The following is a 27,736-nucleotide window of genomic DNA, read 5'->3' as shown; positions in this document are numbered from 1 at the left end:
GTAATTCTTTGCTATAAGCAAATTGTGTAAAAAAAACAAAAAACAAATACTGATCACTTCCCCAAAGTAGTACAATGTTACTATGGTAACATTGTACTACTTTGGACATAGTGAAATATGAAAAAAAAATCTTAAAAAAAAGAAAGTAAATGTAATAAAAAATTTAAAATAATAATAAATAAATAAATAAAAAAAAAATATATTTTTTTTTCACACTGTCACCAGTCAGTTTCCCTGATCACCGCCATGCCAGTTATATGATGATGCTGTACTGCACTGGTGACAGTATGTAAAAAAAAAAATAGTGAAAATAATTTATTAAATTTTTTCATTTTCCTAAAAATTATGACAAAAAAAATACAACTTCAAACTCGCCATGCCTCTTATGAAATACGTCAGACTGTCTACTTTGCAAAAAGGGGTCATTTGGAGGATATCTGTACTGTTCTGACATTCTTGGACCTCAAGAAATTAGATTGGCTGTCAGTACTTCAGGATTGATCAATTTTCAGATCTATACCATAGTTTGTGAACTCTATAACTTTCCTACAAACTAAAAAATACATCCTAATTTGGGTTATTTTCACCAAAGACATGTAGCAGAATACATCTTGGCCTAAATTTATGAAGAACAATTATTTATTTGCAAACTTTTATAACAGAAACAAAGAAAAACGTGTTTTTTTTTTCAAAATTTTCAGTCTTTTTTTGTTAATTTAGTAAAAAATAAAAACCCCAGCGGTGATTAAATACCACCAAAAGAAAGCTCGAGTTCTGTGAAGAAAATGATAAAATTTTAGTTTGGGTACAATGTTGTATGACCGCGCAATTGTCATTCACAGTGTGAGAGCGCTGAAACCTGAAAAATGGCCTGGGCAGGAAGGTGTAAAATTGCCCGGTATTGAATTGGTTAAGCAGTACCTGCACTGAGTGATGAAGGCACCACTGTAGGTGTAAAGCTAGTCAGGTTTTAAAGCATGAAATCTTTATTTAAAGCTACAGGCTTGCGGTAACCCTACGGAGAGCGACATTTGTTGCCTGTCTGTGGGTGGAAGCCTCTAGAAAGTGACTGCTACATGTGAGGAGGGGGGGCCAGCTGTACTCAAATGTCAGAAGCGTTTGCACAGCTGACACCAGTTGCTGAAAACAGAACATGGCAGCACTGTCATAAATTCTCTATGAAGCCTTTCGGCAGCTTAATATAGCTCTGGCCTCAGCTGGAGTGACTCTTGTCTGATGGTGAGGAGCTCTGTACAGGTACCATAGCCTCTTATTTCCTTCACGTTCATTGTTCGAACACCACTGATAACCATGACAAAGTCCAGCCAGGATTCAGATTTGGATGAGCTCTTCGAGGACATCGATGAAGATGAAATTTTGGCTAATCTTTCTCCGGAAGAGCTGAAGGAGCTTCAGAATGAGATGGAGGTTCTGGCACCAGATACGGATTTACCGGGAGGGATGACACCAAAGAACCGAACAGATAAGGCTACATCTGACCAGTCTGACCTCCAATCCCAGGAGTCTTTTGGAGACATCGATGAAGATGAAATTTTGTCCAATCTCTCTCCGGAAGAGCTGAAGGAGCTCCAGAAAGAGATGGAAGTATTGGCACCGGATCCGAATTTACCAGTGGGGATGATACAGAAGGACCAGACAGAAAAAGCACCTACAGGACAGTTTGACCACAGATCCCTCATTGATTACCTGCACTGGGAGAAGGAGTCAAAACGAATGTTAGAAGAGGAGAGAGTTCCTGTTACCCTGCTGCCCTCTGAGGTAAATCATCATACAATAGATAAAAACAACTAATAATTTATCTCTGGGTGCTACAGCAAAAACACAAAACAGGAGCAAACATTTCTAATCAATAGTTCTTCTTAAATATTTAGTGATGTGACTCATCTATCTACTCGAGGGTCCCAGTTCTGCTCCTGTCTCTTTGGAGTCTCACTCCTCCAGCTTCATTCTCTTTGCTATGAAATTAATAGAAAATTCAGCAAGGGGAATAGAATCCTCTTGTACTATCCATAAAAGGTGAGCAGATAAACTCAAACAGATCTTGTTAATGAAAGTGTATAACCAGTCAAACTTTTTTTTAGTTTTGGATAAAGTTGGGAAGGATTAAAATCCTGTTGGGCTTTTACTGCTATCCACGTCTCCGAGAGATTTCGCCACATTACTGTCAAGGTGACAACTGTTTCACCAGAGAGGAAGTAAGGTCAAATCTCCTACAGCAACACAGGCAAATATAAATGAGTTTTTAGTGGAGCAGGGGTAGGTCCAGGGACAAACTGACCATTTGGAAACTCAGGCACTGCCCGAGGGCCTGGGGTCAGTAGGGGGCCCCATGAGATACCCCTGCTACCTTTTTCATAGGCTTTTTGAGTTTGGGCAAGGACACAGGGGCCCCATGATCCCCTATTGCCCGGGGGGGGGCCCCATGAGTTGTCAGTCCGCCCCTGGGTAGGTCAATTTGTCAGATAATTATTTCTTAAAGAACAAACCACCATCACCGAGTTTGTAGAGGGGGAGTACCCCAATATAAGACACTAGGAACTCAAAGCTGCATATGCCGTATTTGGGCGCCAGTTTCTGATTTCACCTCTGTACTGTATGGACTGATCAGGAACACATTATTTCTCCTATACCCACAGTCCCATTGTATGTACAGTGTGTGTGTGTATATATATATATATATATATATAGAAAAATACCATGCTGGATATCTATATTGATATGGACTGGGTAATGTGTTAGGAAGGTAAGGATGCCCCATCGTTTGATGGAAATGAAAATTATCAACCTACAGGGGACTGAATTCAAAGACACCCCAAAAATCAACGTGAAAAAAAATGATGCAGCAGGCCAGTCCATTTTGCTGAAGTTTCATTGCAGCAACTCAGAATGGTACTCGGTAGTTTGTATGGCCCCCAGGTACTTGTACGCATGCCTGACAATGTCGGGGCATGCTCCTAATGAAATGACGGATGGTGTACTGGGGTATTTCCTCCCAGATCTGGACCAGGGCATCACTGAGCTCCTGGACAGTCTGAGGTGCAACCTGGTGGTGTCGGATGGACCAAAACATGATATCCCAGAGGTGTTCTATTGGATTTTTGGCCATTCAATGGTTTCAATTCCTTCATCCTCCAGGAACTGCCTGCATACTCTCGCCACATGAGAACGGGCATTGACGTGCACCAGGAGGAACCCAGGACCCATTGCATCAGCGTAGGGTCTGACAATGTGTCCAAGGATTTCATCCCGATACCTAATGGCAGTCAGGGTGCCATTGTCTAGCCTGTAGAGGTCTGTGTGTTCCTCCATGGATATGCCTCCCCAGATATCACTGGCCCACCACCAAAACGGACATGCTGAACGATGTTACAGGTAGCATAACGTTGTCCATGGCTTCTCCACACCCTTTCATGTCGGTCACATGTGCTCAGGGTGAGGCTGCTCTCATCTGTGAAAAGCACAGGGCGCCAGTGGAAGACCTACCAATTCTGGTGTTCAATGGCAAATGCCATTTGAGCTCTATGGTGCCAGGCAGTGTGCACAGGGTCCAATAGAGAACTCATGCTACCAGTAGTGACACTGACCTTAGCCAAATGCAAAACTAGAAAAACAGTCAGAAAAGATGAGTAGGGAAAAAAATGTCAGTGGCCTCCACCTGTAAAACCAGTCCTGTTTTGGGGGTTGTATCATTGTTGCCCATCTAGTGCACCTGTTGTTAATTTCATTAACACCAAAGCAGCTGAAACTGATTAACAACCCCCTCTGCTACTTAACTGACCAGATCAATATCTCAGGAGTTTAATAGACTTGATGCTATACTCTGATTAAAAAGTGTTCCTTTTCATTTTTAGAGCAGTATATATATATATATAATTAGTTTGTCATTCTTCCATTTCACTTACTTTTAGGGTGCGGAAAATTGCTTAGAGGGAGCCTGCTTTTGTGCACCTAGATTTTTATGACTGTCTTTGTCCCTGTTGGAGATTTTCGAATCCTTCCCTACTCTATCCAAAACTATAAAATAAAATTTGGTTGGCAAAGTTCCTGGTGGATTGAAGCCAATTAATAACGCAAGTTACAGAAATAAAAGTGCTGCTTTACCATTTAATAAAAATAATGAATGAGGAGGAGTATAATGTTACTCTTAAGTGGCCCTTAAAGTGTATCTAAACTCAAGAACAAATTCAGAATATTTGGCAGTCTACTGTTCCTTGGGCTACATATGTCCCTGAACACAAACAGCCCTAAACATGAGTACCAGTCGGTACAGCGTCCAGCCACCATGTATGTAAGCTTCTTATCAGGGGCGGACTGACAACTCATGGGACCCCCGGACAATAGAGGATCATGAGGCTCCTGTGTCCTCGCCCACACTCAAAACACTCCCAAAAAAGCCTAGAAAAGATACAAGGGGCATCTCATGGGGCCCTCTACTGACCCCAAGCGTTCGTATGGTCAGTTTGCCCCTGCTTCTTATAGACTTTGACAGGCTGTAAGCAGCAAATCTGGATGCTGCACCTGAGCCTCTCAGGCACCTGGAAGTGCAGGAATTCGGCACACATGAGATAAACACCCAGTGTGCATGAAGTCTTAGATGTGGCTGCATTAATTTTACTTTTTCAGGGTTGTTTTCTTTATTTTCACCTGATGATCCTGTAAGTGACTAACTTCCTGTGCAAGGTGACAACACTGTGCTGTAGCTAAGGAGGAGCAGTGTTGATATCCTAGGACAGGAAGTATGTTAAAGTGGAGTTCCACTCACCCTGTCAAAAAATAAAAGTCAGCAGCTACAAAAACTGTAGCTGCTGACTTTTAAAAAACAGCCACTTACCTGTCCCTCGGTCCCACGGTGTGTCCTCCGCAGCCCGTTGCATCGGCCGTCCTGTATTCCAGGAGGCTGGCATCTTCAGTGTGGGCACCTGGCTGTGATAGCTTGCGGCTTCACAGCCGGGTACCCACTGCGCATGCGTGAGTAGTACTGCGCTTCATGAATGGTCCTGTAATCTTCTGGGACCTGTCACGTGTCCCAAAAGTCTACAGGGAGGGAGGGCGTGAGGACACCTTCCGCTTCCAGTCGCCTAGGCGAGTGGACTGGAAGTGGGTACCTGTCAAATTTAGGTACCTGCTCCCCCTCGCCCCCCAAAGGTACAAATCCTTAATGGGGAGCGGGGGAGCAGTCCTTAAAGCAGAACTTCCCCTTTTGGGTGGAGCTCCGCTTTAAAACTACAGAAGACCTTCTTTTCTGCTCACCTTCATAACGTGAGGGGGAGGTGTTCTGTAGCCCTAACACACTTCCTGTTTGAGAAAAGACTGAACCACTAGTTCACACTGGTGGTGTGCAATGAAAAGTGCACGCAGCACTTTTAGTTCTGGTGTGATCTGAAAAAAGTGTGCATGCCGTACTATTTTTCAGCTCAACGCAGTGCACTACAATCAATAGAACTTAATGAAATATTTCTTTGTGATATTTCAATAAAGCTTGCTTAAAAAAAAGTAAATAGTGCAATGCTGCCCAATTGGTGTCTCGGCACCACTGTTATCCTATCACACACCAGCGGCCCAAAACAGCCATAGGCACCCCACAGGTTAACAGTTATTTGTGGGGTGCCCCATGAGCGTAGATCAGTTGTCCTAGTTTTACTTCCATGCAATGAGGGTGCATACGGGGGCTTTCAATAAATAACGAGAACCTTTCTGGCTTAGTTCAGTAACTTTTCAATAAGGCCTATTGTATAATAAGGATTAGAATCTCTCTGACTTTTACAGCTGTCTGTGTCCTATTCGGGTATCGTTTAGCCTCAGTGCCAGTAATACTCAGATAGGAAATTAGGAGAATTTCTTAAGTGGGGACACAGGCAAAAAATAGTATTTTCATTAGTAGAGTGGGGAGGGTTTTTTCATTTTTGGATAGAGTAAGGTGGCATTATATTTCCTGTAGGGGTTTTTTTTGCCATCTGTGTCCCATTGGGGAGATTTACCCTCACTTCCTGTTCCACAGCCAAAATAGGAAGTGAGAGGAAATCCCTGCAAATTAACCACTTTGGGACCAGAGACTGCTCGACTTTCCGTGGTTGTACCAGAGTGATGCCTGAAGCTGTAGGCATCACCCCGGTACCGTTTTTTTAGGGCCGGTGGTCGTCTCTCTTGTACAAGCAGTTGGAGTGGCTACTAGCTGCTCGATTGTTTGTACAAGCAGCATGAGGGGATATCTGCTGTAACCCACCACTCTCTCGGGATCTCCCATCCCACTGGGAGTCCCGAGAGACCAGCCGGCACGTCCGCTGGCTGGCCAGAAAGCCGAGCAAAGGCAGAATTGGCTTTGATAGTCTCTCCTTTATTGTAAACTAGAAGTGATGACTGGACATTAATTCTAGTTTACGCAGAAACTTTTAGAGCCATTTTCAAATATCTGTAAGCATTTGAAAACACAGATCTTGGTGTTTTGAATGCTTTCAAGTGCAGAGGGGGGCTTTGGGGTCTCATAGACCCCCAGATCCTGCCATAAAAATGCCTGTCATGTGTCTATTGCTGTGACAGGGGATGTTTACATGGTGGTCGCATGCATGCAAACAGCGATTGTCCCACACATGTGAGGTATCACTGCAATCGTCAGATGATGGGCAGTAACTCTAGTTCTAGAACCCCTCTGTAGATAAAAATTGGTAACCTGTAAATGCTTTTAAAGCACCATCTATGAACAGGGGCAAACTGACCATTTGGCAACTCAGGCACTGCCTGAGGGCCCGGGGTCAGTAGGGGGCCTCATGAGATGCCCATGGTACCTTTTTCATAGGCTTTTTTGAGTTTGGGCAAGGACACAGGGGCCCCATGATCCCCTATTTCCCGGGAGCCCCATGAGTTGTCAATCCGCCCCTGTCTATGAATAGTAAAATGTACGCCGTTTGTCGCCGTTTCACGGCGTGCGCTTTTTTAAAGCGTTAGATGTTTGGTATCTATTTACTCAGCGTAACATCATATTTCATATTTTACAAAAAACTGAGTTAAGCAATAAAATTAATTTTTTCCCCCCAAAAAAAAAACTGCTGCTCAAATACCGTGTGACATTAAAAAATGCAAAAAACACCAATTTATTCTCTAGGGCTTCTGCTTTAAAAAAAAAACATATAATGTTTGGGTGTTCTAAGATGTTTTCTAGCAAAAAATTCTGATCTAAAAAAAAATGCCAGAAATGGCTTGGGACTAAAGTGGTTAAAGGTTACCCCAGGTCACCAGAACTAGTGTCCCCATTGGATTGGATTTCCCATCTATAACTTATCTGGGGACAACCCAAAATTTGGGACTTTTACTTTCACTCTTGATGATTATGGTAAACAGGACAAATAGAGGGGGGGAGTCTCCCTAACAGGGGCACAGACAGCAATAAAAACTTGACAGGTGTTCTAATCCCTCTTCTCTCTACTCAAAACTAAAAAAAGTTTGCCTTTAGTTATACTTTAAATTAACGGTGCTGGATTTTATATGGATATAATAGATCAGCTTGCATTGAAGCACAACTCGAGGTTTATATTATAAGATACTGGGGTTGCAATGGCAAAACACCATTATTTTGTAATATTCATTTTTGGAATAAATAAGAATTGCCTTATCCTTTTGGGGAGCCATACTGGTAAATGTAAAAGGAGACCCCATTTAGTGGGGTTTATTCAGATTTAGTCCACTGTGTTTTAAAGATTACATAATAATTTTTTTGCTGATTTTTATGCTCCATGCACACGGGGCGTTTTGATAACGCTGGTAACGTTAGCTGAGTAAAGTCACGTTAAAAATGTGAGTTTTTCAGGTTTTTGTTAGCGTTTTTGCATGAGCGTTTAGCTGCACTTTGCCAGGTTTACCAGCGTTTTTTTTTTACCACAAAAAAAATTTTTTTCCTCATGCACACTGGACGTTTAACGTTAGTTGTGTAAAGTCACCTCAAAAACATGAATTTTTCAGCTTTTTTTGGCGTTTTTGCATTGGTGCTTAGTGGCGTTTTTCCACGTTTGCAGTTTTTAGCAATTTTTGGTAAAAAAAAGTCCAAAACGCCGGTTTGCGGCGTTTTACCGTGTTTTGCTGCGTTAGAGCATTTTTACAGTTAAAAAACTCCTCTAGAAACCCACTAGTTCTGGGTTTTTTTCCAGCCAAAAAAAGTCCCAGCCAAAAACCGTTGATTATAGTCTATGTGTGCATGGACACATAGGATAACATGCTGGGGAGTTTTCTGGCTGTAGAAAAAAAATGTCAAAAGCCAAAAACAGCAGCTGTAAAAATGTCAAGTGTGCATGAGGACTTAGCGTTTTTGTATTAGCGTTTAGCGGCGTTGTGCTGTGCTTTTTCACGTTTGCGGTTTTTAGCTTTTTTTAGAGGGTTTTTTTGACCCCCCGTACCCCAAATTTTTTTTTTGTAAAAAAAATGTCCAAAATGCTGGTTTGCTGTGATTTACCGCTTTTTACCTCGTTTTGCAGCATTTTTCAGTGTTAGAGCGTTTTTACAGCTAAAAAACTCTAGAAACCCACTAGTTCTGGGTTTTTTTTCTCCAGCCAAAAAATGTCCCAGCAAGAAAACCTTTATTACAGTCTGTGTGTATGGACACATAGAATAACAAGCTGGGGGGTTTACTAGCTGTAGAACATCAAAAGCCAAAAACAGCCACTGTAAAAACATCCAGTGTGCGTGAGGACTAAAGAGTAATTTATATTCTATGGGATGATGGAAAATGTAGGGTTTGTTATTATAAAAGGTGTGTCAGACTTGCTTTGAATGCATGCAACAACGGCAAGTAGGATTGAGCACCAGATCTCCATAGGAGTCCATGGTGCATCAATGATAAAATTATTTCAAAATTCAACATTTGAAATTTAAGGGTTTATGTAGACTTAGTCTTTCAGTTGCTTCTGAGATGCTTTGACTTGCTTTTTTAAGCTTATGAACTTATTTATTTGCTTCCTGTTGGTCTGTTTTTATACCATTGAAAACATTTTGTTATATCTGTTCAATAAGTGCCAAATATACTTGCTGATCTTGATAGAAATCTTGTGAGCTGATAACTTGCTAACTAGTTAGCATTGCTCCTATCTTTCTATGTGGAATACAGAACACCTCCCTATAGTATGGGGATGAGAAGGGTGAAAGTGTTCTGTAGTCCTAACACACTTTTGGTCCTAGGATGACAATTCTGTTTTCCATGGATAGAGGACAATGGGTGAGCGTTGTTACCACAATGTAGGAATTGTGTTAGTGGCAGGATCACCATATGAAGAACTAGCAGAACTGAACAGGTGTCTGGAGTGATCCCTCCTGCTTGGTGATTAAATACCCCACAGGATTTATCCAATTCTGCTGGTTGAGAACACACTTTTTCAGCACTACCAAGCCCTAATAAAGGGGGACCCTAGAGCCCCTGAGATATGTTGGCTTTTTATGGTGCAAGATCTAAAAACAAAGTATATATGGACTTGACACAATCTATGTCTGGTGCTTATATTTATTATAGGTACTTATATAGCACGGTCAATTTATGCAATGCTTTACATATATATTGTACATTCACATCAGTCCCTGTCTTCAAGGAGCATAGAGTCTAAGGTCTCTAACTCACATTCATGCATACACATACTAGGGCCTACCAGCATGTCTTTGGAGTGTGGGAGGAAACCCACACAGACAGAGGGAGAACAAGCAAACTCCAGGCAAGTAGTACCATCGTTGGGATTTAAACCAACGACTCTAATGCTGCTAGGTGGAAGTGCTAACCACTGTGCTGCCCATAGTCTTGCATACAGTATATCATTTTTATCCAAGATAAGAGCCAACACTTGGCTACTAAACCTAAGGATGATTATTCCTTCCATTTTGTGAGATACTCAACTGCAGCACCACACTTTATACTTTCAGGTATATATTGCTGTCTGTGTGAAATACACCCTCTCTGTTTGTCCTTTTGACCATTATCACTGGAACAGAAATTAATGGGAAATCCAAAATTCTACAACTGTCTTCTGAAGAGAAATAGAAGGGAAGCCCTCCAATGGAGCCAACAGTTCTGATGACAACTGTCTAACAGGGTAATTTAACTAACTTTGGAGAGATTCCCTCTCACTTCCTGTTGCATCTCTGGGACTGGAATAAAAAGAAAATTCCTCCAATGGGACACAGACAGCAAAAAAAAAAAAAAGAAAGCGACAGGGGTTTTTACTCCCCATTCTATCCAAAGCTAAAAAGTAAAAAGTTGGCTATTGATCCCAATAGCCAACTGTTCAGTGAATTAATAATTTGCTGATTTAGAAATATTATGCTTCATGTCAATTTTAAAGTTGAATTGCAGAAAATTCACAACTACCCTTGTAGTGGGGCTCCCCCTCACTCTGCAATGGTTAAGGTAGAATTTCAGGTTTGTTGTCACTTTATTTTTTTGGGGCCAGGCTGGCCGAAACAAACTATTTCTATTATTAAATGGTGTGGCTGCTTGGTGTGCTGTATTTTACTGTAGTAGCATTAGCTACATAGAGTAAGCACATGTTCTGGCAACAGTACAGACTGTTACTTCACATAAAGAAAGTTGGGTTTAGTACTTCACCATTCAGGAGAAAACTTGTATTTTTATCAATGAATACAAGGCTGTATTCATTGGCCATGGTGGAAATTGTGACTTCATCTGCCCGCCTCGCCACATTGGCCAATCAAAGGAAGCATTGTATTAATTGATAAAAATACTAGGCTTCTCCTGAATGGCAGAGAAACACTTAAAAAGGCCATAGATGACTTGAAATTTGTCTGGTTCTGTAGGAATTGGCCAAATTTCAATCTATCTATGGCCGTTCCTGCTTAACAAAAGTTGACCCAACAATCAACTTTTGTTGAACAGGATGTTGGAAAATTTGTATTCAATCAGCAGCTGCAGCCAATGGGCAGCAGCACTGATCAGTGTGTTCTGACAGCACAGGAGTCCCAGCATCCTTTAGTAATGGAATTAGTTTGAGCCAGCTTGGCCAAAATAACTATTTAAAAGGGACAATGGAACTCAGTCCATCCAAAATCGAGCTTTGAATATTTCCTTCCCCACGTGCCCCTTCCCCTGACCTCTCTGTCAAGATCAATGGCACAACCATCAACCTGTCCCCGCATGCCAGGGTGCTAGGTGTAATCCTGGACTCTGAACTCTTGTTTTTGGCTCCACATCCAATCACTTTCCAAAGCTTGCCATCTCAAACTCTGCAACATCTCCAAATGCACCCCTTTCTAACTAATGACACCACAAAGCTCCTAATTCACTCCCAGATTATCTCTCACCTCGACTACTGCAGCTCCCTCCTCATTGGCTTACCTTTACATAGGCTATCCTTCCTACAGTCCACCATGAATGCTGCTGCCAGGCTCATCCACCTTACCAACTGTTCAGAGTCTGTCCCCCCCCGTCCCCCCCACCAATCCCAGCATTGGCTGCCACTCGCCCAACAAATTAAATTCAAAATACTAATAACAACTTACAAAGCCATCTACAACTCAACACCCAGCTACATCACTAACCAAGCCTAAAAATACCAAACAAATCACTCTCTTCATTCCTCCCAAGACCTCCTGCTCTAGCTCTCTTGTTACCTGCTCCCATGCACGCCTCCAGGACTTCTCCGAGCCTTTCCCATCCTATGGAATTCCCTACCCCAATCTGTCCCTCTATCTCCTACTCTGTCCACTTTTAGGCCATTTCTGAAAACGTTTATCTTCGGTGAAGCCTATTCTGCTTCCACCTAACAACTGTACATGTATTTTCTCCATCAGCGCATCCCCGACAGTTATTACCTTTTGTATCTCTTGACCTTCCCCTTTTTAGATTGTAAGCTGTCACGAGTAGAGCTCTCTGATTCCTCCTGTATTGTATTGTAACAGTAATGCTTGTCCTCATGTATTAAAGTGCTGCACAAACTGTTGGCGCTATATAAATCCTGTATAATAATAATTCTACTTTGCTAATTTTTGTCTAGGGTACCAATAAAATAAATTTTACTTACCTTATCCATTGCAGCTGCCATTCTCCTCTTTTCATCAATGCTCTGGGTTGTGGAAAGGTCCTTGATGTCCTCACAATTTGGGACTACATTGTTTGTGATTACATCAGAGGAGACCAACTGATGGAGCACCAAGGAGAAATGGCTTGTAGGGGCCAGTCACACAATAAGAAGGAACCGTGAGGGATAGGATAAGTAAAACCTCTTTTTACTAGTAGCCTAGACAAAAACAAACATCTAATTCTTGCATTGTGGCGGGAGCCTGATTACAAGAATAGTTTTGAAGTGTCCCAGAAGTTCAGCAATAAAAACAACATACAGTGTTCTCTATGTATTTCTTTTCTTTATTTATTTCAAGTTTAAACCTATTTTTTTCCAGTCATTGAACATAATCACATCTAGTATAGTAGTGTAGTGTAGTATAAAACAGTTTATTGTAGTTTATAGAGGTGGTTTTACTTTTATGGCTGAAATTTTGACCACAACAGAACTTTGTGTGGGCAACAGAAAACAGATTATCACCTTCATCATTCCTTTTAGAATAGGGGATGGAAAGAATGATTTGACTTCCTTTGGCCAACAGAGACGGTTCTTAGTTACAGACACTTTTATACATGAGGTCCTGTCTATAGGAGAGCATGACACAAGAGAGATGGTATGTGTGCAGGGATTAATTCCTGCGACATCAGAACAGACAGAGTCACAGGACATTGCCAGCTGTCTCAGCTGTGATTTGGTCATTAGAGAGCCACTCAACATACAAACGGCATTGATGCCAGCCATAGGCATATACATGCACATATATATATATATATACACATACACACACTCACTGGCTACTTTATTAGGTACACCTTGCCGGTGCTAATGCTAGCCATCACTACCAGCCTGAACCATTGATACAAGCTGATTCTGATACCATTGATTCTGACCCTGCCATCTGAATGTCGCAGCAACCAGTCTGCCCATTCTCCTCTGACATCAATAAGGCATTTTCGTCCACACGACTGCTGCTCACTGGATAGAGTATTTTCTCTCTTTCTGACCATTCTTTGTAAACCCTAGAAAATCCCAGTAGATCAGCAGTTTTAGAAAAACTCAGACCAGGCTGTCTGGGACCAACAACCAGGCCACGTTAAAAGTCATTTAAACCCCCTTTCTTCCCCATTCTGATGCTCTCTTTGAACTTCAGTGAGTCATCTTCACCACATCTACATGCCTAAATGCATTGAGTTGAGTTGCTGCCATGTGATTCGCTGATTAGCAATTTGTGGTGCCAAGCAATTGAACAGATATGCATAATAAAGTGGCCGGTGAGTGTGTGTGTATATATATATATATATATATATATATATACACACACACACACACACACACAAATACACTGGTTCACAGCAATGATGTGCAACCAAGTGAAGAGAGTGCATTTAGACAGCAGGAAGTGATTGAAAGAGTCTGAAGGAAATCAGAAGCGCTAAAATTAATGAAGAAAAGATTAAAGTATTTTTGAACAAAAAAAAAAACTGATTGTTTGTGGTGCAACTGTTTTGCAAACTAAATGTCATCCAGTGAGGGTTTACATCAACTTAAAGCAGATATAGAATGAGATTATGTAATTAATTTCTTCATAAAATTAACCATGTGCCATTTATTACTGATAGAGAAAAATTGCAACAGCAGAAAAAGAAAGACCAGAACATCTGGACAGAGAGGAGGAACAACAACAAACAGAAGAGATTAGAAAAGAAGTATTGGAGAAAGTCTTCAAGAAGGATGACCATGCTGATGGCATAAAAGATGTGCAAGAAAAGGTGCAAACAAAGCAAATCCCAGAAGCAGAGCCAGAAAAGGACAGTGGCAAAAATGCCCTGGATAACGAGGGTCAACAACCAACCCAACAGAAAGAGGAAGGAACTGAGTCTGTGCTTGAGGAGGCAAATATTAGCACAATGACTGCTAACAATGATCTAGTGAACAACACAGAAGATAAAAAGCCAGCAGAAATTTCCAAATTGAACATCCCCAAGAAACTAGCTATAGACTCTAGCTTCATCAAAATGAGTGCCAGGCCTTCTGGCAACCAAACTGACTTGGACAGAACATTGCAGAGCATCAGAAAGAATGATCCAAACATCAAAGAGGTCAACTTGAACAACATTGAGAATATTCCAAAGGAAATGCTGGTTGACTTTGTAAATGCTCTGAAAAAGAACAAGCACGTAAAGACCTTCAGTATGACCAATGTGGGAGCTGATGAGAATGTTGCATTTTCTTTAGCCAATATGTTGCGTGAAAATAGAAGCATCACCACCTTGAACATCGAGTCTAATTTCATCACAGGTAAAGGTATTGTGGCCATCATGAGGTGCCTTCAGTTTAACGAATACTTGACTGAATTGAGGTTTCACAATCAGAGACATATGTTGGGCCACCATGCTGAAATGGAAATTGGAAGGCTTCTAAAGGCCAATAACACTTTGCTGAAGATGGGGTACCATTTTGAGCTGCCTGGTCCCCGAATGGTGGTTACCAATCTGTTGACCAGAAACCAAGACAAGCAAAGGCAGAAAAGGAAAGAAGAACAGAAACAGCAACAAGAAAAAGATGAGGAGGAGATCATTACTATGCTAGAAAATGGTTTGGAATTGGGCATTCCTCCACAACTTTGGGCGATGATTAATCAAGCTTCACCAGCTCCTAACTCAAGGATGCCAACAATTCCTGAAGAGCCTAAGATTCCAATCCCACCGCTCCGAAAAAGTAAACAAATCAAGCCACAGCTTAGCTCAGAAAACATGGTCAGTGCTGAACCTCCACCTTTCAAGGATGTGAAACTCAAAAAATTCCAGCCAAAGTCTGTTGCCCAAAAATTGAGAGAAGAGGCAGATAAAACCAGCCTGCGAGACATGATACAACTGAAGAGAGCAGCACCCAAGTCAAGCACGTCTCAAAATTCAGAGCTGTCAGAGAAAACCAATCTCAGGGATGTAATAAAAACTCTCAAGCCAGTGCCAAGAAACCGGCCACCACCTCTTGTCGAACTGACGCCAAGGGATGAACTTTTGCAAGATATTCGCCAGAGTAACGTGGCTTATCTTAAATCGGTGAGTCATTCCAATTTTAAAAGGGTTTTCTACTTAACCAAGTTTATCCAGTCTCTGCATACTTTAAAGATAAGAATGCACTCTTGTACAGGATAGCATAACCTTAGCCAAAGCTTTTTGACGATCGTTTAATACTAATTAAATAGCAACCCTTATTATTATTGTTTTATATCTGTTTTAATACTCAGCACATTGCTTTTTTTCATTCTTTATTTTTAAATAAGGGGAGCACATACAATGTAATGCAGAGTAAGAACTGTAGAATGAATCAGCATAGCATTGATACTGTATATACAATTCCAAGAGGCATGGCAAATCAATATTGAAAATACAGGTCTCTGCATTAGGCAGTGTTAAAAGCTGTCAACATGTACACTAAGAATGTACTTCTATTTTCCTTATATACTAACAGAGGGGATAGAAACAACCAATATGGTTGCTAAGCTTTTCTGACAAGGTGTCAGAAAATTGTATACAGGGAGGAAAGAGTTGTAAGAGAAGAAGGAATGAAGAGAGAGAGAAAAAAAAAACTCAGAAGGGGAGAGAGAAGGTAGGTAGAGGGGGGGATTTACCAAATCTCCTTGGGTTCCCCACAGGTCTTCTGAACTTTCAAGGAGGTCTCTATATTCAGCCGAAAACATAGATTCATGCCAGCAGAACCACTTTTTTTTCAGAATGTTTCACGGGTACCTCACTCTGTTGCAACAAGGTCCTCCATCCTGTTGGTCTCCTCAACCTTGTCCAACCATAGGGCAACAGAGGGTGGTTGTCTTTGCTTCCAGCAATCAAGGATGCAGCCTTTGGCCGCACCAAGGAGAAGAACACTGAGTGTCTATAAGTTTTCCTTCGCATGGTATGATGATGCAGAAGGAACAGGATCGTCTCCAAGGGAATTGGGTAGTGCGTACATTTTTATGATATCGCTGAACCCTTAGACAAAAATCTTGAATCTTATCACATGTCCAAAAAATGAGCAGAGTGTCCCCGACGGTCCTCCCGCACCATATCGCAACATATCGCCTCATCACCACCTGTCAAATACACTTGGATTGCTTTTCAGAGGAGCAGCAGTGTCTGCTGAAAATGTAAATGAACCCTTATTGTTCTTAGCCCCCTAAAAGGCTTCTTTCACACTGATGCGCTACGGTTTACCTGCACCGTGGGTGCAGTGCAGTGCATTTGCGACCTTCCTGGGTTAGCTGCGCTTTGCCATAGACTTTTTATTACATCCTGCAGGTGTGGTGCACTTTCTGAAAGTGCACCAAAACTTCTACATTCATGAGTTTTGTGCGCTTTTAGAAAGTGCACCAAACCTGTAGCATGTAATAGAAGTCTATGGCTAACTAACCCACAGGAAAGCTGCAGGTACACTGCTCTGCACCCGTGGTGTGGGTAAACCGCAGCACATCAGTGTGAAAGCAGTCCTGTACTATTATTCCCAGTGTATTGCTTCACATTGACCTGAAGATCTCTTCTTTCCTGCTGCTGGCACCAATCTGGAGACCACCAGCTGTGATAGCAGATAGAGTGCAGTTGGTATCACTTCACATGGGACTGGAGCAAGCACTACAGAGGAGGGATTGGCTTAAAGCTCTTTACATGTAGTCCTTCTGTATTGCATTCTGATGCTCTGGGATAGTGCATCAACAATCCCAGACTGTGATCTACCAGTCACCTGGCCACGATCTACTGGTAGATCACAATCTACTGGTTGCTGACCCCCGCTATAAGAAGTAATGTACCACCTTGTTAAGATCTTAAAATGTGCTTCTTGGTGTTTGGTACACATGGAGACATTATGCATAAAAAAGAGTATTCTGTTAATCTGCTTGGATGAGGTCAAGTGGAGATCTTGTTCCCATTTTGTTGAGACAAGGTAGTTTAAAGTCCCTAGGGCAGGCATGTCCAAAGTCCGGCCCGCGGGCCATTTACGGCCCGAGGGTCGGTTTAATACGGCCCTCCATGTCAGTGTGTCAGTGTGTCTTATGGAGCGGCCGGTCCGGTATTTCCACCGCGGCCATGTCAGAATACCGGGCCGGCCGCTCAGCTCTGCAGCGGGACCTTACCTGTTCCTCTATCCAGCGGCGCGCTGTCTTCCCGGCTTCTGTAGTGTGGGCGCTGGGCATGACAGCCGGGTACCAAGTGCGCATGCGCAAGAAGCGGTGCTTTTTGTGAATGGTAAGGCGGTACCTGGGACACATGACAGATCCCAGAAGCCGCCGGACCAATCACAAAGCGCAAGTGCTTCTCACTCATGCGCACTGGGCACCCGGCTGTCATGCCGAGCGCCATTACAGAAGCCGGGAAGACAGCGCGCGGCTGGATCGAGGAACAGGTAAGATCAAAGAACAACTGCGGAAGTGGGAGCGGGTACCTGTCAAATTCAGGTACCCGCTCCCCACCTCCCCAAAGGTCAGCAGTCATCTGTACTGTCCGCAGTCTCTGGTCATCCCTGTGCTGTCCACAGTCTCTAGTCATCCCTGTGCTGTCCGCAGTCTCTGGTCATCCCTGTGCTGTCCGCAGTCTCTGGTCATCCCTGTGCTGTCCGCAGTCTCTGGTCATCCCTGTGCTGTCCGCAGTCTCTGGTCATCCCTGTGCTGTCCGCAGTCTCTGGTCATCTCCTGTACTGTGTCTGCAGTCCATTAGTTCAGAATTTTTTTTTCCTGTTTTCTGCCTCTAAAACCTAGGTGCGTCTTATGGTCAGGTGCGTCTTATACGGCAAAAAATACGGTAACTTGGCATAAAATAATTTATTTGCATTTAATTGTAATGGTTCAAAGAATGTTTGGAAAAATGTTCGGCCCTCCACCATGTTCACTTCATCCAATCTGGCCCTCTTTGAAAAAAGTTTGGACACCCCTGCCCTAGGGGGAGCATTAATAAGGTTGTACATGAGAGAAACTGAATGCCTAGAAGGAGTGGTGGCTAAATATTCCCATTCAAATTATATAAGGTCTCAACTAAAGGCTGTGGTGGGGAAAGGATGGAGAGAAAGTGTGATAATTGGACTTTCAACCAGTTATCCAGATTTCGTAAGTGTGAATAAAATGGTAAGCTCTGAAAACCTTTGCCTTATTCAGTTCGTGGAAGTAGGGGTCCTCCACTCCCGGTCTAAAGGATGGGTTATCTAGGATCAGGAACAGAGACAAAGGCCAAGGAGAAATTTCTGTGTTACTAAAGAGTTTTGTACTTAGCTTTCAAATGGTCCCTATAGTTGGATAACCTAATTCATAGTGGAACCCCATCCACACACCAAGGGAGAGTTACCATTTTGTTTTTTAAAGTCTGTGCTGCTCTTGTCCTGGCAGCAAGTCCAAGTCATGAGCTAACAGCCTAGGCTGACAATGCTGCTTCTGTATAGCTATACAGTAAGTGAGTGTTATCTTCGTAGGACAGAAGTGTGTTACTGCCAAATTCTCCAGGTGAAAAAAAGGAAAGCATGGAAAAAAAAGTGTACAGCCAACACACATATAAGGACTGCTAAGGTATAATATATGACATTTTTGTTCTCGGGTTTTGTTGCGCTCACTCTGTAACATTTTTCACATTATAGTCAGGAACTACAGGCACACTCTATAGTTTATACTTTAATTTTCTGTAAATAGCTATAGGTGGCGGATTTTGCTGTCACAATGTCCCAACAGGTGTTCGGGGGTTCCTGTATTCATCTAATTTGTGTGGATGGAAGAATCTGTTGGTGCTTTTTTTACTTCAGCTGGCTGGCTAAGTGAAAAAAGTCAGTGGCGTCACTAGGGTTGGTGTTACCTGGTGCAGTAAAACATGGTGTCACCCCCTCCAAGTATAGTCCCCCTCAGTACAGACCCCTCCCCTCAGTACAGACCCCTTCCTCAGTATAGACCCCCTTCCTTAGTATAGACCCCCCCCCCCCTTGCTTAGTACAAACCCCCCTTCCTCAGTACTGGCACCCCTCTCCACTTTTGCTAGTAGGAAGGTGAGGGGGTTGGATATGTGCTGGGGGGCGCTTTAGGAGGGAAGAGAGCTTGTGTTATTGTGGGGGGGCGGATTTTAAATCTAACCCCCACTTCTAGCATAGGTCCTTTCCCCTCCCTCCCAAACTGCCCTGCCCCCCAGCACACAATTTCTCCTAAATCTTTTTTTTAAATCGCCTCCCTTCTGTCCCTCTCCTCTGTCCATCCGATATATATATATATATATATATATATATATATATATATATATATATATATATATATACAGTGGGGCAAAAAAGTATTTAGTCAGCCACCAATTGTGCAAGTTCTCCCACTTAAAAAGATGAGAGAGGCCTGTAATTGGCATCATAGGTAGACCTCAACTATGAGAGACAAAATGAGAAAAAAAATCCAGACAATCACATTGGCTGATTTGGAAAGAATTTATTTGCAAATTATGGTGGAAAATAAGTATTTGGTCACCTACAAACAAGCAAGATTTCTGGCCCTCACAGACCTGTACCTTCTTCTTTAAGTGGCTCCTCTGTCCTGCACTCATTACCTGTATCAATGGCATCTGTTTGAACTTGTTATCAGTATAAAAGACACCTGTCCACAACCTCAAACAGTCACACTCTAAACTCCACTATGGTGAAGACCAAAGAGCTGTCGAAGGACACCAGAAACAAAATTGTAGACCTGCACCAGGCTGGGAAGACTGAATCTGCAATAGGCAAGCAGCTTGGTGTGAACAAATCAACTGTGGGAGCAATAATTAGAAAATGGAAGACATACAAGACCACTGATAATCTCCCCCGACCTGGGGCTCCACGCAAGATCTCACCCCGTGGGGTCAAAATGATCACAAGAACGGTGAGCAAAAATCCCAGGACCACACGGGGGGACCTAGTGAATGACCTGCAGAGAGCTGGGACCAACGTAACAAAGGCTACCATCAGTAACACAGTACGCCGCCAGGGACTCAGATCCTGCAGTGCCAGACGTGTCCCCCTGCTTAAGCCAGTACATGTCTGGGCCCATCTGAAGTTTGCTAGAGAGCATTTGGATGATCCAGAAGAGGATTGGGAGAATGTCATATGGTCAGATGAAACCAAAATAGAACTGTTTGGTAGAAACACAACTCGTCGTGTTTGGAGGAGAGAGAATGCTGAGTTGCATCCAAAGAACACCATACCTACTGTAAAGCATGGGGGTGGCAACATCATGCTTTGGGGCTGTTTGTCCGCAAAGGGACCAGGACGACTGATTCATGTACAGGACAGAATGAATGGGGCCATGTATCGTGAGATTTTGAGTGCAAACCTCCTTCCATCAGCAAGGGCATTGAAGATGAAACGTGGCTGGGTCTTCCAACATGACAATGATCCCAAACATACCGCCTGGGCAACGAAGGAATGGCTTCGTAAGAAGCATTTCAAAGTCCTGGAGTGGCCTAGCCAGTCTCCAGATCTCAACCCCATAGAAAACCTTTGGAGGGAGTTGAAAGTCCGTGTTGCCCAGCGACAGCCCCAAAACATCACTGCTCTAGAGGAGATCTGCATGGAGGAATGGGCCAACATACCAGCAACAGTGTGTGCCAACCTTGTGAAGACTTACAGGAAACGTTTGACCTCTGTCATTGCCAACAAAGGACATATAACAAAGTATTGAGATGAACTTTTGATATTGACCAAATACTTATTTTCCACCATAATTTGCAAATAAATTCTTTCCAAATCAGCCAATGTGATTGTCTGGATTTGTTTTCTCATTTTGTCTCTCATAGTTGAGGTCTACCTATGATGTCAATTACAGGCCTCTCTCATCTTTTTAAGTGGGAGAACTTGCACAATTGGTGGCTGACTAAATACTTTTTTGCCCCACTGTATATATCAGGCGAGGAGGGGGAGACGGTTTCGGTCCGGACTCTGCTCTGCTGTGTGAGACAAAGAGACAGGTGACGAGAGATGCGGATCAGTCACTGGGGTGGCGTTAGTGGTGCCCCTGCTGGCGGATGTCACCCTTCTGGTGGGTGCCACGTGGGTGTGCTCCACAAAAGTGTATGGCTAGCTTAAGAGGTGTCATACAGTGCAGGCTGTGAACCTCTGCCCACCTTTAATTCTGAGACACTCTGACTCTCTAAGATGCTCTTTTTATACCCCATCATGTTACTGACCTGTTGTGAATTAATCTAATTAGTAGAATAATGGTACATTTTCTCAGTTTAAACAATAGGTTCTCAACGTGTGGCCCTCCAGGTGTTGTGGAACTACAAATTCCACAAGGCATTGCAATGCTGACAGTTACAAGACTCCCAAAGGCAGAGGCATGATGGGACTTGTATTTCTCCAACAACTGGAGGACCACAGGTTCAGCACCCATGGTTTAAACATTTGATATGTTTTCTGTTGTCTATTGTGCATAAAATATGGGTTTATGAGATTTGCAAATCATCGCATTCTGTTTTTATGTAAATTTTACACAGTGGCCCAACTTTCTTGGAATTGGGGTTCTAGATGAAGCTAGAGAAAGAGATAGAAAGAATTAGATAGATAAGAAGATAGAAAAAAAAGAAAGCTAGATAGATAGACAGATAGATAGATAGATAGATAGATAGATAGATAGATAGATAGATAGATAGATAGATAGACAAGATTTGTTCAGTTGCACACACAAAAAAGTATTTCTCCTAACAAATTCCATGACCATGTTGCAAAAATGAATACACCCCAATGAAAGTCTTAGGAGCAAAGCTAAATTTTAGACAACAAAATTCTAATTAACAAGAATTCAACTACAGGTGAGTCTAATTATTCATTAAACAGGTTTTCAGCAGACAGTTGATTATAAAAGAGCATTACTTAACAAAGAAATCCCCTTCCCATTTCATGCTGTCAGCAATGGCACCACATGGAAGAGAAATGTCACAAAGCCTGAGATAGAAAAACATTTCTTTACACAAGAAAGGTGAAGGCTACAAGAAGATCTGCAAAGCTTTACTTATCAGTCAGAATACTGTAGCAAAAGTGATACAGAAAAATGTAACAAAGATGGAACTGCAACCACCTCACATAGACATCCAGGGTGTCCATGGAAGTTAACACCTCGACAAGAGCGTCTTCTGATGAGAAGGGTTGAAGAAAATCGCAATGCAAGTTCACTGCAGTTAATAAAGAAGTAGAAAGCCAAACTGGGATGATTGTTTCCCGTGACACAATACGGCGTACACTGCAGAGGAATGGCAGAGGATGAATGGCATGCATGGGTGTTATCCATGAAGGAAGTCTCTCCTAAAGCCCATGCACAAAAAAATCCGCCTAGAATTTGCCAGGGCCCAGGCTGAAAAAGCCTCTGTAATCTAGAGTGATGAGACCAAGATAAAGGTTTTTGGAATGGATGGCTTCAAAACTGTAAGGTGTCACAAAGGTGAGGAGTACAAAGAAAAATGCATGGTGCCTACAGTGAAACATGGTGGTGGCAGTGTCCTTCTGTGGGGTTGCATGAGTGCTGCTGGTGTCAGGGAGCTGCATTTCATTAATGGTATCATGAGTTCACAGATGTACTGCTCTATATTGAAAGAGAAGATGCTACCATCACTCTGTGCCCTTGGTCGTCGTGCACTTTTCCAACATGACAATGATCCAACCATCTAAGGTCACTGTTGCATTCTGAAGAAGAACAGGGTGAAAATGATTCAGTGGCTGAGTATGTCTCCTGATCTGAACCCAGTTGAACCCCTATGGGGAATTCTGAAGAGACAAGTTGAGTATCACTCTCCATCCAGCCTCTAAAACAGGTTGTTCTTGAAGAATGGAAAAGATCGATGTTGCAATATGTCGCCAACTTGTTCATTCCATGCCTAGTAGACTTGGTGCTGTCCTTACAAATCATGGAGGTCATACAAAATACTAGATGTAGTAGTTTTTGTTGTGGGGTGTATTCATTTTTGCATCCACAAATTTGAGTAAAACTGAATATTTTCATGTAATGAGCTAAACAAATGTTCTATAAAAGTCAGTTTTGTCAAAATTTTGGAAATTTTTCTTGTGCTCATTGAGATATTGATTAAAATCTTACTTTTCAAAAGGGGTGTACTCATGTATGCTGAGCACTGTAGGTAGAGATACTTGAGAGAGAGAGAGAGAGAGAGAGAGAGAGAGCAATAGACAGGTACAGTAGATTTATCTCTCTCTCTCGATTTCTTGAGCTATCCATCTATCGATCGATTTTTTTCCACCAACTATTTTATTATCATTATTGCTAAAGATTGTCCAGAGAATTTACTGGAGGGAATTGTATTGTATGATTTACAGTCAGGTCCATAAATATTGGGACATCAACACAATTCTAACATTTTTGGCTCTATACACCACCACAATGGATATGAAATGAAACGAACAAGATGTGCTTTAACTGCAGACTGTCAGCTTTAATTTGAGGGTATTTACATCCAAATCAGGTGAACGGTGTAGGAAGTACAACAGTTTGCATATGTGCCTCCCACTTATTAAGGAACCAAAAATAATGGGACAGAATAATAATCATAAATCAAACTTTCACTATTTAATACTTGGTTGCAAATCCTTTGCAGTCAATTACAGCCTGAAGTCTGGAACGCATAGACATCACCAGACGCTGGGTTTCATCCCTGGTGATGCTCTGCCAGGCCTCTACTGCAACTGTCTTCAGTTCCTGCTTGTTCTTGGGGCATTTTCCCTTCAGTTTTGTCTTCAGCAAGTGAGATGCATGCTCAATCAGATTCAGGTCAGGTGATTGACTTGGCCATTGCATAATATTCCACTTCTTTCCCTTAAAAAACTCTTTGGTTGCTTTTGCAGTATGCTTTGGGTCATTGTCCATCTGCACTGTGAAGCGGCGTCCAATGAGTTCTGAAGCATTTGGCTGAATATGAGCAGATAATATTCCCCGAAACACTTCAGAATTCATCCGGCTGCTTTTGTCAGCAGTCACATCATCAATAAATACAAGAGAACCAGTTCCATTGGCAGCCATACATGCCCACGCCATGACACTACCACCACCATGCTTCACTGATGAGGTGGTATGCTTAGGATCATGAGCAGTTCCTTTCCTTCTCCATACTCTCTCTTCCCATCACTCTGGTACAAGTTGATCTTGGTCTCATCTGTCCAAAGGATGTTGTTCCAGAACTTTGAAGGCTTTTTTAGATGTCGTTTGGCAAACTCTAATCTGGCCTTCCTGTTTTTCAGGCTCACCAATGGTTTACATCTTGTGGTGAACCTTCTGTATTCACTCTGGTGAAGTCTTCTCTTGATTATTGACTTTGACACACATACACCTACCTCCTGGAGAGTGTTCTTGATCTGGCCAACTGTTGTGAAGGGTGTTTTCTTCACCAGGGAAAGAATTCTTCGGTCATCCACCACAGTTGTTTTCCGTGGTCTTCCGGGTCTTTTGGTGTTGCTGAGCTCACCGGTGCGTTCCTTCTTTTTAAGAATGTTCCAAACAGTTGTTTTGGCCACGCCTAATGTTTTTGCTATCTCTCTGATGGGTTTGTTTTGTTTTTTCAGCCTAATGATGGCTTGCTTCACTGATAGTGACAGCTCTTTGGATCTCATCTTGAGAGTTGACAGCAACAGATTCCAAATGCAAATAGCACACTTGAAATGAACTCTGGACCTTGTATCTGCTCATTGTAATTGGGATAATGAGGAAATAACACACACCTGGCCATGGAACGGCTGAGAAGCCAATTGTCCCATTACTTTTGGTCCCTTAATAAGTGGGAGGCACATATGCAAACTGTTGTAATTCCTACACCGTTCACCTGATTTGGATGTAAATACCCTCAAATTAAAGCTGACAGTCTGCAGTTAAAGCACATCTTGTTTGTTTCATTTCAAATCCATTGTGGTGGTGCATAGAGCCAAAAATGTTAGAATTGTGTCGATGTCCCAATATTTATGGACCTGACTGTATGTGAGAGGCCCCATGGACTAATACAGCAAATTCTAGAAAACTAGACCTGCTCCCCCCTTTCATTATGTCACTTAAAGTGGTTCTTCTCCCTGTTTGAGAAAAATTAAAAAGTCAGAAGCTAAACATTCTGTAGCTGCTGACTTTTAATAAAAGGACACTCAGGCTGCTTTCACACTGAGAAGATTTTTAACGGCTTTTGTGTTAAAAAAAAAACAACACAAGATAAGCTCATAAAAGATGCTTATGTCTATGTATGTTTTTACACTGGGGTGTTGCACTTCTGTTCCAGAGTAAAAAATCCTGCTTGTAGCATTTGTGGAGCATGTTTGTTCAGTTTAAAAAAATGCACCACAAACACCTCTTACCATTGAAATAAATGGAAAATGCCTCAAAAACGCACCAGAGAAGCATTTTCAGTGCAGTTTTTGAGTCACATATCCTTTAAACAATGCACCGCAAGTGTGGCATGCATTTTTACAGCGGATCAGTGTGAAAAAAAATGCCAAAAACAGAAGAGGAGTGCATAAAGCGGAATGTCCCCTTTAGGGTGAAGTTCCACTTTAATGCACCTATTGTGTCCAAAGGAAGGGATTCAGGGTGACATGGTGCCCCCATTGCCCTATATAGGCACAAGTCCTAATAACTAATACCTGCTGTGCTACTCAAGTGTCATCAGCAATATATTTAGAAATTTCCATTTCAATGATAATATTATGTAACACATCAGTTACGTATATGTTTCCTAATTTTAATTTGTGTGTTTATTTGTATTTCTAGGTACCCCTACCTAAAGGGCTAGAAAGCCCCCTGGATGAATTGTTGTGAAGATTTTTATACCTAGGCTGTACAAATATTGCTTACAATGAACTTGTGGAAACAATTGAAAGTCTTTTTAGCTAGTTATATGGGATCAACGCAGCACATGGGATGAATAGTAGATTGAATGGTGTGAATCATTAACCCGTATCTTTCAACAACCTATTCTGGCACAGCACACAGCAAGTGACAGGCACAGAAGTCGCTGGGTACGGCATATAGTGGCATCATTAGGAGTGAACACGCAAGTACTGCAATTTCAGAATAGATGTTTGTGCATCACTTCATTGATGTGTCTCAAGAGAAAATCCCAAGATTGTACATCAGTGGATATCATGAATCATTTACAGAGGCAACGGAAATATTTTGATACCTGGATCCCCAAATGGAACACTAAAAAAGCAATTCTTCCACCTATGGCATTCTTTGTATGTAGTTGTCATTAACTTACTTTTTATTATCAGGTCATCACGTTATATTTAATTTAATAAGGTTGTCTGTGAATGGTAAAGTCTAACTCCGGCCAAAATGTTTTTTGTGGCTTTAAACTGCACTGTGCTGTTTGTAACTTGGAGTATAGTCCTCTGTGGCTCACCATGACAGTATAGACCATGTTGAATTAACTTTACATTAGTGATGTCCCTGGAAGTTGTATTAAACCCTGGGCAATGACACCATAGGACAGGTGTTCTGAGAAATTAAAGAAAGTTATGAATCTTCAAAAGTTGGCGATCTAATTGATGTGAGCAAAGTTTTAGAAGAATTAAAGGAACGTTTGCAAAGGACGTCAGTAGCTCATGTTCGAACTGAGCTGTGTCTGCATTTTGGACAGATTTATGAAATGTGATTATGTCAAAAGGGTAATTGAGTGCTGCAAATTTATATCAAAGAAGATAAATTGGTTGTGAAGGATAATAGGGGTGTCTAGTCTAGCTTTCTGCCTGCTCAATAGGAAAGGATCTTGCCCCCTCTAGTGGCAGAAAAACATAACACTCTTTTGAAAATTGTTCATAGTCATGCATCTACATTTTCAAGTTTTTGTTTATTATCGCATTTTTGATGCACTTTCATTGAAGTCTATGGGCAAAGAACAAGCATTGTTGCACCAACATGCACCTATACTTTTTTATTTCCCAAGACATATGGAGGAACTACGCACAGGTGTGAATGGGCTCCATAGAAAGTAATGGTAATCCTCTGGTCATGCATTGACTAACAAATTTAAAATTGCACAGGTGTGAATTGGGTGTAAATCTACATGAGCCCCCCAAGATGAACAGGAACCACAGTATGCATTATTAGGGCAAAGAGTTTAGTTTATGTACTACCATGAGAAGAAAGTTATATGTGAATTCAATGCATAAAATCCCAGCAGTTTCTGTTGGAATTAAACCTGGTGATCCTGCCACAAAGGTCCCGGTTCAAACATTTACTAAAATAAATTTATTGGATGACAATGCTCTGTCCCTGTCTCCTGTTACGAAACCTTCCCTGAGAAGTGCCATGCAGCCTTTGCTGGAATGCATAATGTAGAGAGGAAGGGCTGTAAGAGATCAGCAGCATTGAGATACAACAAAGGTGAAAAATATCATATATTGAATTATTTACATATATAAATGAAATCCAATTAATTATTTAATAACAGATAGGAAGCCGCATTTCGTAGCACCTCAGTCTTTAGGTTTAATTCTAGCCAAAGACAATGTTTGTGTGGGTGTCTTCCACAATCCAAAAAGTAAATGGTTCTTGTTGTGATCGGCCATACAGTATGTTTGACATTTTGAGGATGTTAGGTTGTAAGCTCCTTTTGGGCAGGTGAATGGTTGTCTGTAAAGTGCTGTGGAAAAAGTGTCAGTGCTACATATGACTAAAATCAATAAACTGGATTTTTTTTAAATTA

General features: G+C 41.9%; 1 protein-coding gene across 1 annotated transcript; it reads left to right on the top strand.

The window, feature by feature from the left end:
* Nucleotides 1-1,139: 1,139 nt before the first annotated feature.
* Nucleotides 1,140-27,736, top strand: LMOD3 (leiomodin 3). Its single transcript, XM_089676027.1, has 3 exons — nt 1,140-1,779; nt 13,685-15,127; nt 25,798-27,736. Exons 1-3 carry the CDS (start codon nt 1,312-1,314, stop codon nt 25,843-25,845), a joined length of 1,959 nt encoding a protein of 652 aa, XP_089532153.1. The 5' UTR covers nt 1,140-1,311; the 3' UTR covers nt 25,846-27,736.

The sequence above is a fragment of the Staurois parvus genome, unplaced genomic scaffold (assembly GCF_062004578.1).
Source record: "Staurois parvus isolate SC_StPar_1 unplaced genomic scaffold, SC_StPar_1.0 ptg000162l, whole genome shotgun sequence".
In the NCBI taxonomy this organism is placed as follows: Eukaryota; Metazoa; Chordata; class Amphibia; order Anura; family Ranidae; genus Staurois; species Staurois parvus.
This window is presented reverse-complemented; position numbering and strand designations above follow the sequence as displayed.